We start from the raw sequence: 14,363 nt of genomic DNA, 5'->3' as shown, positions 1-14,363 counted from the left end.
TTCTGAAAAATGATCATGCACTTTGCCCTTTAAATTCTGTCTTTCTCGCTTCCTATTAATGATTTTTTCCCCCCTTATCGCCACGCTTTCTGTTCTGTCGCTCTGCCATTTTAGCGGTTCCATTTCTCTGCTCGTTTGTCTTCTTGAATTCTCCTCCTTCAGGGAGCTTCTTCAGTGAAATCCCCCCAGTCGCTTCCTACAGTTCTTTTGTTATTTAAATGCCAGCAGCTCAGCTAGAGAATCGCTCATGCTGATCAGCCTTTTACAAGCAGTTGGCTCATGCACCAACTGAACTTTCGAGAGCACAAACATGGAGTGATCACATGCATCAAATCCAGGCCATTCGTGTTTACATTTGGTGCTAGCAGAGCACACGTCAACATTTCCTACTTGTATCATTCATTTATTTTTGTGCTTTTAATTTTGTTTTTCTTCTTCCTCCGCATAGCACTGCTGAGTTACAGGACTGGTGGGCCATCAGCCCGTTCGGCAGCACCATCTGCAATCCAGGGAAGAACTCCATCAATCAACATTTACTATTTTCAGCTCTGCAGATCTCACTCTTTAAAAGTCGGTTTACCTCTTTAATTAATGTCCATAATTATGGGCTCCCCAGGCAGGCTTAACTTCAATGGAAGTAGAAAACGGGAGAGCTGCAAAATGGGCTATCATCCGTTTTACACTACTGCACCAAGTCAAAATTACCCCCAACTAGTTATCCAGTGAGTAGTTGAGCCACACAGATAGGAAGTTCCCAGTATCTCTGGCTCCAGTAGTGGACAGTTGGCCAGGGTTCTCAGTCCTGATCTCTATGTGTTGGGTGAGGGCAGGATTGGGCTCAATTGCAGTGCCTCATATAATCAAATAGCCTGCCAGTAATTACTGCGAAGGGTAACATGTGAAGAATGGACAATTGGGTAAGGTGTTGGAGAGTGCCCGGTGCCAGTGGAACCGTATCCCAACAAGGAGTCAATGCCCTTGGGAGGAGAAAATTGACAAGAAAAGGAAACAATAATCAACGATTAAGCACTTTGGATTTTTAAATCCATAAAAATATTTGTTTACAGTGACACTAAATTACCAGTGTATTCAAAGATGAGCTTTGGTTGGAGCAAGTTACTCAATGTTGTGACAGAGATTCCCCTGGAGGGAATATAATGAGAAATGGAACTGCCAGGACACGTTCCTGCCTACGAGATGCGGCGCTGAATGATAATGTTTTGTAAATTGAGCCAATCACAAGCTCTGCTTTTCATTACTTTGAACTTTGTATGCAAGCTGTGTCCTTTCCAGACTAAAACATATCTTAATAACTTATTTCTGCTGTATACAACATGCTTTTGATATATTCTATTCACAGTAATTAAAAATGTCTCCACAGTTGCACTGACATTAATAAAGAGTGAAAGTCGAAGCCAGCTTGCTGCTAATTGATTGCGACTTCTGTGCAGTGAACCACAATTGTTAATAATAATGAAAATATGAACATGTAGATGTTAGTTGCAGAATGCATAACATTGGTTTGTCATTAAATTCATATCAGAAGAAAAATGCAAAAACATACAGTTGTAATTAAATATGTCGCTGATAGTGGCAAGCATTGGTTTCAAAATATTGCAAACAATATTACTGAAGATATAATATCTGGTTGTGAGTGTGATAAAGATACCAACAGCTTTCTGGATTATTAATAGGTACAGCATGTTGCACTGCCAATGCTACATTTAATATTTGTGAATTAATTGTGATTTTCCTAGTTGAGTCCTCACTTCTTTCATTCAACACCACAGGACCCTAATTCTAGTAACCTGCCACACTTCTACTGCTGCAATGGCATTGTTGAATTTCTTCCATTAAAACTCCTGCTAACTGGCTTCTGAAATAATCTTTAATTGTAGCAGATGCCACCAGTAAGAAGTATAAGCTAAGATGGTTATCCCAATAATCTCAGGACATTACATACTAGTGAGAGAGGGGATAGATCATTTGTCAGTCAGGCTTCTTCTTGCCTCCTGTATTTAAATTAAAAGCTGGAGATATTCCTGGATGTGATTTTATTATAATGTTTATGACTCCATACAACACATTCTACACACCACACAGCTTGGATAGGTTTTCTTGTTAATAATGATGTTATAAGCACTGTATGTGATATACGCAAAGCTATACCAGAGATTTTTATAATGGAGAGTTATGTATGCATGTTTATGGCCAACATGTATAAAATTACTAGATTTAAAATGGTGGTAGAAAAATGAAATGCAAATGTATCAAATGTACACTTTTCAGTTAGTAGCTGACAATTCATTCACTCTCCATTGTTATTCTTACAGTAATAGTGTTCAAAAGGGGAGGTTATCTGACATCTTGCATGGCAAAAATAAGATCTAAACTGTACATCTTACCCAGCCCCGCAACACTTCATAAGATGTAATGCCCAATGACCACCAGTCCACAGGATATGAGTAGCCAGGGCCTCTTTCCAAAAAGGACTGAAAAAGCTCTGGAGCTAAAGAGAGGCAAAAAGAGACGAAGTCAGCCATAAAATATTTACACACAATATAAAGATTCAAAGGTACTATCCAGTGACCATAAAGATGCATAGCTGATACATACTGTAGTGTTGAGTTATACTCATCCTATTTCTGCAAAGGAATGTACATTTAATTACAAGAAAGGTGGTCTAGTGCAATTGCCTTACTGGGAAAGAAACACACAATATAATAATAAATACCCTAATTTATACAGAGTTTAGATTTGACTTATTAATTGATTTTAGAATAATTTATTTTATAACAATATCATTAGTTTATCGATTATTAATAAAAAATTTAATCAAGCAGGTTTTTAATTGTCAAGGGTGTGAAATAAAACGGCCAATTTTAACTCTGCCCATTTTATTCTATGCTAACTTCCCGATTTTCGGACTCTGCTGCCTCTATAATTGCCCACCTGCCTCTTCTGGTGTTGCAGCCTCAGTCCAGGCACTGCCGTGTTTTCACTATCCCCTCTGACCTTCCCCTCTCTGACCCCGAACGATCAGTCCTCAGCAAAGGCCTTAGCTTCATCCCCTTACGCCCCTATCTCAATGAATTTCGAGCTCGGCACGATGCTGAGCTCTTTTTCCGTCGCCTTCGTCTCCGTGTCCACTTCTTTGGCCAGGAGCCTTCCCCCCGCACAGCTGATCCTTTCTCCTGCTTTCAAAATTCTTGTTCTATCTGGACCCCTCCCTCTGGCCTCTTACCCTCTCTAGATCTTTTTATTGCTAACTGCCGACGTGACATCGGCCGTCTCAATTTCTCTGCTCCCCTCTCTCACTGCAACCTACCTCCCTCTGAACTTGCAGCACTCCGTTCTCTCTGATCCAACCCTAACATTATCATTAAACCTGCTGACAAGGGTGGTGCTATTGTTGTTTGGCGAACCAACCTCTACCGCGTGGAAGCTGAATGCCAACTCTCCGACACCTCCTCCTACCTCCGCCTGGACCATGACCCCACTAGCAAACATCAGGCCACTGTTTCCAAGACTGTCACTGACCTCATCTCCTCTGGAGATCTTCCCTCCATGGCTGCCAACCTCATAGTCCCCCAACCCCGCACAGCCCGCTTCTAACTCCTTCCCAAGATCCACAAACAGGACTGCCCTGGTAGACCCATTGTTTCAGCCTGTTCTTGTCCCACAGAACTTACCTCTTCCTATCTTAACTCTATTTTTTTTCCCCTTGTCCAGTCTCTTCCCACCTACATTCGCGACTCTTCCGACGCCCTCCGTCACTTTAACAGTTTCCAGTTTCCTGGCCCCAACCATCTCCTTTTCACCATGGACATCCAATCCCTCTACACCTCCACCCCCACCAGGACGGCCTGAGGGCGCTCTGCTTCTTCCTTGAACAGAGGCCCAACCAGTCCCCATCCACCACCACCCTCATCCGCCTGGCTGAACTTGTTCTCACATTGAACAACTTCTCCTCTGACTCCACTCACTTCCTCCAAATTAAAGGTGTTGCTATAAGAACCCGCATGGGCCCTAGCTATGCCTGCCTTTTCATGGGATATGTGGAACATTATTTGTTCTAGTCCTACTCAGGTCCCCTCCCTCACCTCTTTTTCCGGTACATCGATGACTGTATCGGTGCTGTCTCCTGCTCTCACCCTGAACTTGATAAGTTCATTCACTTTACTTCCAATTTCCACCCTTCCCTCATCTTCACATGGTCCATCTCCGACTCTTCTCTTCCCTTCCTTGACTTCTCCGTCTCCATTTCTGGCGATCGGTTTTCAACAAACATCCACTACAAGCCCACTGACTCCCACAGCTACCTGGACTACACTTCCTCCCAACCCGCTTCCTGTAAGGACTCTTTCCATTCTTCCAGTTTCTCTGTCTCCGCCGCGTCTGTTCTGACGATGCCACCTTCCATACCAGTGCTTCCAACATGTCTTCCTTTTTCCTCAACTGAGGATTCCCCTCTACTGTGGTTGACATGGCCCTTGACCGTGTCCATTCCATTTCCCGCATTTCTGCTTTCACTCCTTCCCTCCCTCCCAGAACCATGATAGGGTTCCCCTTGTCCTCACCTTTCACCCCACTAGCCTTCACATTCAACGGATCATCCTCCGCCATTTCCGCCACCTCCAACGTGAACCCACCACCAAACGCATCTTCCCCTCCCCTCCCCTTTCAAATTCCGAAGGTACCGCTCCCTCCGCGATACCCTGGTCCACTTCTCAATCACCTCTAACAGCCCTTCCCCTTCGCCCGGCACCTTCCATGCAAGCACAGGAGATGTATTTAAGAATAATATTAATAAATTTAATTAATTACATAGAATGGGAGATCAGGTGATGTGTTGCTGCTGCAATATGTGGGAGCTGGTGAACACCATCGATGCTCACAGAGATCACATTTGCAGTAAGTGTTGGCTGCTCGAGGAATTCCGGTTCCGTGTTGAAGAGCTGGAGTCCGAGCTTCAAACACTGAGACACATCAGGGAGGGGGAGAGTTACCTGGACTCTGTGTATCAGGAGGTAGTCACACCAATTAGATTAATTAATTCAGATGTAGTCCGTGGCCAGGGTCAGGATGGTGTGACTAGAAGTGAGGCAGGTACGGGGATCCAGGAGGTAGTGTTGGAGGAGCCGCAGCCCTTGCTCTTGTCCAACAGGTTTGAGGCTCTTACTCCCTGAGAGGATGGGAACGGGGACTGCGGGGAAGATGAGCAACCCGGCCACAGCACCGTGGAGCGGGGGGCCATTCAAGTGGGGGGAGATAAAAGAAATGTTGTAGTGGTAGGGGATAGTATCGTTAGGGGGCTAGATAGAGTTCTTTGCAGCCGAGAGCGAGAGTCCCGAAGGCTGTGTTGCCTGCCCGGTGTCAGGGTTAAGGACATCTCCTCTGGGCTGGAGAGAAACTTGGAGTGGGAGGGGGAGGATCCAGTTGTCGTGGTCCATGTTGGTACCAATGACATAGATAGGACAAGGAAGGAGGTTCTGCTGAGGGAGTTTGAGCAGCTAGGGGCCAAATTAAAAAGCAGAACCACAAGGGTAATAATCTCTGGATTACTACCTGAGCCACGTGCAAATTTGGCTAGGGTAAATAAAATTAGAGAGTTAAATGCGTGGCTCAAAGCCTGGTGTGGGAGAAATGGGTTTTGCTTCCTGGGACACTGGCATCAGTACTGGGACAGGAGAGAGCTGTTCCGTTGGGACGGACTTCACTTGGCCAGTGCTGGGACTAGAGTCCTGGCGAATCGAATAACTAGGGCTGTAGAGAGGGCTTTAAACTAATTAGTGGGGGGGAGGTTTTAAGAGAGCGAAAAATAAAAATGACAGCGGAGAAGGCAATAGAGCAAGGTAGCAGTGGGGGAATTAAAAACCAGAGCGTGTCAGGAAGGGACAGAATGTATATAATGATAAAGGTAAAGTAGTAAAAGGGGTAAAAGCAGGAATAAATTGTCAGAAAACATATTTGAAAGTTCTTTATCTGAATGCACGCAGCATTCGTAACAAAATTGACGAGTTGACGGTACAAATAACTACACATGGGTATGATCTGGTGGCCATTATGGAAACATGGCTGCAAGATAATCATGACTGGGAACTAAACATACAAGGGTATTTGACAATTAGGAAGGACAGACAGGAAGGAAAGGAAGGTGGGGTTGCTATGTTAATCAAGGATGGAATCACTGCAATAGTCAGAAATGATATTGGGTCAAAGGATCAGGATAGTGAAATAGTTTGGGTGGAGATAAGGAATAAGAAGGGGAAAAAGTCACTAGTGGGCGTAGTCTATAGGCCTCCTAACAGTTGCAACTCTGTTGGTCGGAGTATAAATCAGGAAATAGTTGGGGCTTGTAATAAGGGAACAGCTATAATCATGGGGGATTTTAACTTTCATATTGACTGGACTAATCAAATTGGGCATGGCAGCCTTGAGGAAGAGTTCATAGAGTGTATTAGGGGCGGGTTCCTTGAGCAATATGTAACTGAACCAACCAGGGGACAGGCAATCTTAGATCTGGTCCTGTGTAATGAAACAGGATTAATACAAAATGTCCTAGTAAAGGATCCCCTTGGAATGAGTGACCATAATATGGTTGAATTCCAAATTCAGTTTGAGGGTGAGAGAGTTGGATCTCAAACCAGCGTACTGAGCTTAAATAAAGGAGACTATGAAGGTATGAGAGTAGAATTGACTAAAGTGGACTGGGAAAACAGATTAAAGTGTAAGACGGTACAAGAGCAGTGGTCTACATTCAAGGAGATATTTCACATCTTTCAAGATAAATATATTCCACTGAGGAAAAAGGGCAATAAAAGAAAAGACAGCCATCCGTGGCTTAGTAAAGTAATAAAGGATAGTATCCGACTGAAAACAAGGGCATATAAAGTAGCCAAATCTAGTGGGAGGATAGAAGATTGGGAAGCATTTAAAAGCCAGCAAACAATAACTAAAAGATTAATTAAGAAAGGGAAGATAGATTATGAAAGTAAACTAGCAAAAAATATAAAAACAGATAGCAAGAGTTTCTACAGCTATATAAAAAGAAAAAGGGTGGCTAAAGTGAACGTTGGTCCCTTAGAGGATGGGACCGGGAAACTAGTGGTGGGGAACATGGAGATGGCAAAGACGCTGAACAAATATTTTGTATCAGTCTTTACAGTAGAGGACACTAAAAATATCCCAACACTGGATAAACAGGGGGCAATGGGGGGGGGGGGGAGGAGCTAAAGACGATTAAAATCACTAAGGAGATGGTACTCAGTAAAATAATGGGACTTAAGGCGGATAAATCCCCCAGACCTGATGGCCTACATCCTAGGGTCTTGAGAGAAGTGGCGGTAGGGATTGTGGATGCATTGGTGATTATTTTCCAGAACTCCCTGGACTCAGGAAAGGTCCCGGCAGATTGGAAAACTGCTAATGTAACACTATTATTTAAGAAGGGAAGTAGACAAAAAGCTGGAAACTATAGACCAGTTAGCCTAACATCTGTGGTTGGCAAAATGTTGGAGTCCATTATTAAGGAAACAGTAACAGAGCATTTGGATAAACATAATTTAATAGGACAGAGTCAGCATGGTTTTATGAAGGGGAAGTCATGTTTGACAAATTTGCTTGAATTCTTTGAGGATGTAACATACAGGGTGGATAAAGGAGAACCAGTGGATGTAGTGTATTTGGACTTCCAAAAGGCATTTGACAAGGTTCCACACAAAAGATTACTGATCAAGATAAGAAATCACGGGATTGGGGGTAATATACTGGCATGGGTGGAAGATTGGCTATCTAACAGAAAACAAAGAGTTGGGATAAATGGTTCATTCTCCGGCTGGCAATCAGTAACTAGTGGTGTTCCGCAGGGGTCAGTGCTGGGACCCCAACTCTTTACAATCTATATTAACGATTTGGAGGAAGGGACAGAGTGCAACATATCCAAGTTTGCCGACGATACAAAGATGGGAGGGAAAGCAATGAGTGAGGATGACATAAAAAACCTGCAAAAGGACATAGACAGGCTAAGTGAGTGGGCAGAGATTTGGCAGATGCAATATAATGTTGGAAAGTGTGAGGTTATGCACTTTGGCAGAAAAAATCAAAGAGCAAGTTATTATCTAAATGGAGAGAAACTGCAAAGTGCTACAGTACAAAGGGATCTGGGGGTCCTGGTGCATGAAACACAAAAAGTTAGTATGCAGGTGCAGCAGGTGATCAGGAAGGCCAATGGAATCTTGGCTTTTATTGCAAGGGGGATGGAGTATAAAAACAGGGAAGTCTTGCTGCAGTTATACAGGGTATTGGTGATGCCACACCTGGTATACTGTGTGCAGTTTTGGTTTCCATATTTAAGAAAAGATATACTTGCTCTCGAGGCGGTTCAGAGAAGGTTCACTCGGTTGATTCCAGAGATGAGGGGGTTGACGTATGAGGAAAGGTTGAGTAGGTTGGGACTCTACTCATTGGAGTTCGGAAGAATGAGAGGCGATCTTATCGAAACATATAAGATTGTGAGGGGGCTTGTTCGGGTGGATGCGGGGAGGATGTTTCCACTGATGGGTGAAACTAGAACTAGGGGGCATAATCTAAGAATAAGGGGCTGCCCTTTCAAAACTGAGATGAGGAGAAACTTCTTCACTCAGAGGGTAGTAAATCTATGGAATTTGCTACCCCAGAGAGCTGTGGAAGCTGCAACATTAAATAGATTTAAAATGGAGATAGACAGTTTCCTAGCAGATAAGGGAATTAGGGGTTACGGGGAGAGGGCAGGGAAGTGGACGTGAGTCTAGATTCGGATCAGCCATGATCCTATTGAATGGCGGAGCAGGCCCGAGGGGCCGTATGGCCTACTCCTGCTCCTACTTCTTATGTTCTTATGTTACACATGCCCTTTTACCTCCTCCCTTCCCACTGTCCAGGGCCCCAAACACCCCTTTCAGGTGAAACAGTGATTTACTTGTACTTTTTGCAATTTAGTATACTGTATTCGCTGCTCACAATGCAGATTGGGCGACCGCTTTGCGGAACACCTCCGTTCAGTCTGTAAGGGTGACCCTGAGCTTCCGGTCGCCTGTCACTTTAATTCACCGCTTCACTCCCACTCTGATCTCTCTGTCCTTGGCCTATTACATTGTTCTAATGTAGCTCAATGTAAGCTCGAGGAACAGCACCTCATCTTTCAATTAGGCACTTTAAAGCCTTCTGGCCTCAACATTGAGTTCAACAATTTCAAACTACTGTATAACCCCTGCCCCCATTTTTCATGGTGTATGATTTTGCCATTCCCATTTGCACCATTTTATCTTTCCTGCCTCTTACAAAAGCACAGTATATTCCTTCAATTCCTTCCTCCCCTCCTGTCTCTGCACCTGCTTAATATCTGTTACATCTCCAGCTTTTTCCAGTTCTGATGAAGGGTCCCAGACCTGAAATGTTAACTCTGTTTCTCTCGCCATGGATGCTGCCTGGCCTGCTGAATTTTTCCAGCGTTTTCTGTTGTTATTACTGATGTGTTCCCTCTTGGTAAGGGAAATTCTGCTGGGAACATGCCATGAAAATCTAAAGTGCTACCCTCCCGACTCAAGGAAATGGGTTGGGATTGAGGCAGAGCCATAGAACTCTACTCTGAAGAGGAAAATGCAGCCTCGGATATCCTCATGCATGAATTATCTGGTAAGCATCACTGGATAGAGATAAGGAATGGGAATTCTAGCTGCTTTTCCCTCCTTAATTTAGGGACGCTGAAGCCAATTATTGAGCCCCTGCTGCCGCCATAGTCAAGATAGACTTAACTCAGCACTGACTGGGGATCAAACTTGGAGCTTCTTACTCAGTTTCACATAGCACAATGACTTTGCCAACTGAGCCATCAGGGCAATGGAGGCTATTCTTTTTGGAATGCTTACAAAACCTTCCCTAAATCAATTTTGACTCAGTCATATTGTATGTGTACCACTGGGTCTTAGCAAGAGCACTATTCCCATGACTGTTGGTAACTGTTAATTACTGCTCATCAATTCTCATTATGAAACATATGAAGCCATCATAAATCTTAATAACAATCTTTACTTTCAATATATTGTGTAAGGCATTCATCATTACTGACATATAACCACACAGACATAAAGGAACTGCATGACTTTTACATTTCATAATGGAACACCTTATATAATTATTTGGCGTTTGATGGACGAGTAAAATCTCAGGGCAATTGAGATTAAGACCAAAATGTAATGAGAATGATTTTGCTCCCTATCCAAACTACTAGCTGGGTAAGAATATGAAATATGTCATCTTTAATTGAAAAAGTAAGTAAGTAAACTCCTGAAGGCCACGATGTTCAATTCTGCTTCATATCTGTTTGTAAGTAATCAGATTATCACACACAATTTGTTTGGCACAGTATTGCCAGCATTGTAACAGAAACCTGCTCACATCTGCTGAAGTAACCAGCCAAACTCTACTAATTCATCATCAATCAGAAAAGTACTTGCAGTTTTGTAAGGTAGTTTGTTCCCTGTCAGTGAAAGTTTGGATTGTTCATTAATGCTGCAGATAAATCCTATGCATCTATGGTCTTGACAAAGTAGTTGACAATATCATTCAGGTTGACATACGGGTCGTATCCGACAAGAGAAGTTTGTAATTACAGTCCACAGCTAATTGTAAATTGTCAAGTTTTAACAAACCCTCAGTTCCTGCTCCAGAGGTAACAATTTTACTCTTCTGACAGATATTTTGCTTTACGTGTGGCTTTTTGTGGAGAGTTGATAATAATGGGGAGAAATGAAAATAATGAACAGTAAATGAAAATATTGGAACAGTATTATTGAGAGGACCCATAAACTCCCTTAACACGAGTTCTGGCGTGGAATGCTACACTGCAGAATTTGACTTTGTGGCACCCATTTTGGATCTGGAAAATATGCAAAACACATACCAGATCCTATTCCATGGGCCCTTAGATGAGATAAGATTACAACCTATAATCCTGCATACGAGACTATAGCAAAGAGTTAAAAATTATTTCCCAAATTGCAGATATTTTGACATAGTTGGTATGGCAATCAAATAACATGATACAGTAAGTTCCAACAATTCTTACCATATAAAAATCAGTGAAGGAACAGAAATATGCCCTCAGGCATGGTGCTTACTCTGAGCATGATATTGAGGTCAATTTATTGTCATGAATGCAACGACGACAAGGCAAAAAAAAAAGTATAAATCAGATAACTATTTGTAGGTAGTGAAATGTTCCAAATTTAATTTTAGCATTATTAGAAATTGGAGTTAAGAAATTGCAATTATATAGATGAGCGCATCCTCCGGAAATCAGCATTTTGCTGAAAATTTGATTACAGCAAAAGTAAACTCATTGAAATACAATTTGCATAAAACAAAGCAGCAGAGGAATATATTACTGCCAGATTGTCAAGAGGGCAAACCGAGCATGAAGACTGCCAAATGCACAAGTCACTATTCAGTGCATGCTCAGTCAATCAAAATTGATTAGTGTCGCATCCACTGGCGATGTGAAGTTATTCATTTCCTTCTCTTTTTCACAAGTAATTAACATATTTATATGCAAAGGCAAACTCTGCTGAATTCCATTGATTAGCTTTTGAATCAACAGTTAAGTATTCTATCACTTCCCTTTACATAATTTTCTCAGGGTTTTTTTAAATCAAGAGTCACAAACATGGAGAAAGTTTCAAGTATCTGTTTGCACTGCCTCAAATATATACCGTTTCAATCAAGATGTCTGAACCGAAGGTGGGGGCTGATTTTAATCCTACCCGCCTGCCAGAAACCAGACGGGTGGGCAGTTAGAACCGAGTAGGTTAGCTACCCGTTCGGAACGTGCTCCTTTCCCGCTGCCTGTGATCATAAGCTGCAAGCAGCTGAGTTGCCTACCTAAAGCAGGCGATGGATTTATCCACATCGGGGTCCTGTTATTTGTCAACAGAACCACAGCTGCATTTTAACCTGGGCCTGAGCAGGGAAGCTGCTGCAGCTTCCCCGCCGGGTAAAAACAGATCGCCCGTTTTCCGAAGGCTGAAGAAGGCAAGTCAGAAATGTTCCTTTGTGGGGTCAGGAGGAGCAGGAATGCTCAGAACCAGTCAATAATTAAGTACCGTTTGGGCTCTAGCTGTAAATGCAGACCAGCTACATATTTGCCGCAATACGGCTGCAAGTGCATTGCATGATTGGGTTCGTCTTTTACTGTTAGTTCCCATGGAGGTTTCAATTAGAAGGCAAAAACTGGGAAATCAGTGCCAGCAATCTAAGCTGACTGTTTCAGCGCCTTTGAGTTTTCCACATTGTGAAAAAAGAATCGATTGTCACCATCATTCTACCATTATTTTAAAACTATGTGGGACACATGATCTGGAGCGTACTACAGAGCCCCTCCTGACTTGCTCAGACAGTGAAAGTGTGTCTTTACGACCCCAATTGTCCTCTTGATGACCAATCTTGTGGAGCTGTGTGTGCCTTATTTTAGCACTCATCTGTTGCTGTTTGACCACTCTTGGTGTGGCTATTATCCATGGGAGAATGTGGTAGGCTTTGTCACCTAGAAATCATCTGTTCATCTACATTTCTACCCTGAAGAGGTTGGAAAGAGCTAAGTTTCGAACAATGAATGCATCGTGACAACTTTCAGCATATCTGGCATTGGCATGTAGGATCCTTCGCATATTGTTAGAGACCATGTGTGCATTCAGGGAGTGGAAGCCCTTCCTTTTGAAGTAGTTGAGAGGGTTTTCTGTAAGGACTCTCAAAACATTGTGGGTGCCAACAATTGGACCCTCGGCCTTGTGAAGCCAACAACCCCGTAAAACTGGATGGCCCTATCATCCAGCTGCCTTGCTGTGATGCCAAAAGTAATGAATTCACCAGCTCTGTAAAAGGTGCCACTCACCTGATGAATGTCTAATGTTACAGAGATCCTCTGTGGCTACCTAATATGAGCCCGTACCATAAAAGTTGAGTGTGGTGGTCACCTTCAAAGATGCCACAGAGAGTGCTGAGTGGGCAGATGAGCATGGCTGCAGGTCCTCATGCAGTGGATAGCAGAGCACACTCTTTAGTGAAACACACTCTTCGCATACACATCTCCTCTCTAAGGTCCTCATACAACCCGTGTTGCTTGTACAGTTGCCTATACATTCTATGGGGTGAGGGGGCAGTTAATATCTGGCGAGTGCATCCTCCTTTAATGCTAATTGGCTCTCCTTTATTCCATCCTGTGCTGCCCCTCGACCTCCTCTATGTTTAGGATATGTAATGTTATCTTATATCGTAGTATTAAGAGGCTTACGAGTAGATATCGTTGAGTACTCTTTATTAGGTCTTGAGTCAGTGCCAGCTCGTGTAGTACTGCCGCATGGCCAAGATGGCTTCCTATTTATCCGACTGCCGTCAAGCAGCTGTCTTTACTACAGCTACCGTCAAGCTACTACAGCTACAGTTATCTGTACATCTTTCCCCCTCAACGATGACATAAACAGTAAACACCATAAAATAACATAACACATAGAACACATATTAACAACATATAAAAACAGTCAGTGTAACTACTATTAATTACTATTAACAACAATTAAAAACTGTCAGTGTAACTATACCTTCCAATAACTGCCGGCACATATAAAAACTACCCACACCCAGAAGTCCATTAGCTGTTTACAGTCTTTCCCTTGTCTACAGGTCGAGTCTAACGACAAGCTTTCTGGTGCACTGTGACCTGCGTAGCTGAGCGGGTATTTGTTGGGCCAACCCAGTTGTGTCCATTATGTTCATGTCTGTACCACACGGATCCCTTGTCTCATTGTCACCCCCGTGTACTTCATCACTTTGTGGCATTGTCCTCGTCTCCTCGTCACTCTGTCGGATTTCCATCATCAGCTCATCCTCTCTGTCCTCCTGCGGCTGATAGGTCTCGGTGGTTTTCAGTAGGTGCCTCCTGTTTCTGCGATACACATTGACATTTTCTGTCATGACACTGTATGACCTGGGGGCAACCTGTTGTAGAACGGTGGCTCTTTGATTCCATGACCCAGGCCCTTCAATGCGAACTACATCCTTCTCCTGTAGAGGCACTAGTGCAGTGGCTGTGCGGTCATGGAGCGTTTTTTGTTTCCGCTGAAGTTTCCGGGCCTTGTCTGCCCATACCTCATCTCTGTGATCAGGTGTGACATGCCTGGGAAGTCGAGTACGGATTTTGCGATCCAGTAAGAGCTCAGCTGGAGACTTGCCACTTTCCAGCGGGGCTGCCCTGTACGACATCATGGCCAGATATGGGTCAGTGTTGCTGTGTGCTGCTTTCTTTAATAGTCTTTTCACAATCTGCACCC

The 14,363-nt window shown here is 43.3% G+C and overlaps 1 protein-coding gene across 1 annotated transcript in view; it reads right to left on the bottom strand.

Moving 5' to 3' along the window:
- LOC147122622 (serine/threonine-protein kinase 32B-like) overlaps positions 1–14,363 on the bottom strand; it is a 559,191-nt gene that overhangs the window by 63,717 nt on the left and 481,111 nt on the right. The window contains exon 7 of the mRNA XM_086007879.1: positions 2,406–2,509. Within this exon, the coding sequence (XP_085864005.1) occupies positions 2,406–2,509 (104 nt within the window). The remainder of the gene's footprint in view (positions 1–2,405; positions 2,510–14,363) is intronic.

Source organism: Somniosus microcephalus, chromosome 2 (assembly GCF_052327205.1).
Source record: "Somniosus microcephalus isolate GS21.2 chromosome 2, FLI_Smic_1.0, whole genome shotgun sequence".
Classification (NCBI taxonomy): Eukaryota; Metazoa; Chordata; class Chondrichthyes; order Squaliformes; family Somniosidae; genus Somniosus; species Somniosus microcephalus.
Note: the sequence above shows the minus strand (reverse complement) of the source record. Positions and strands in the feature narration are given on the sequence as shown.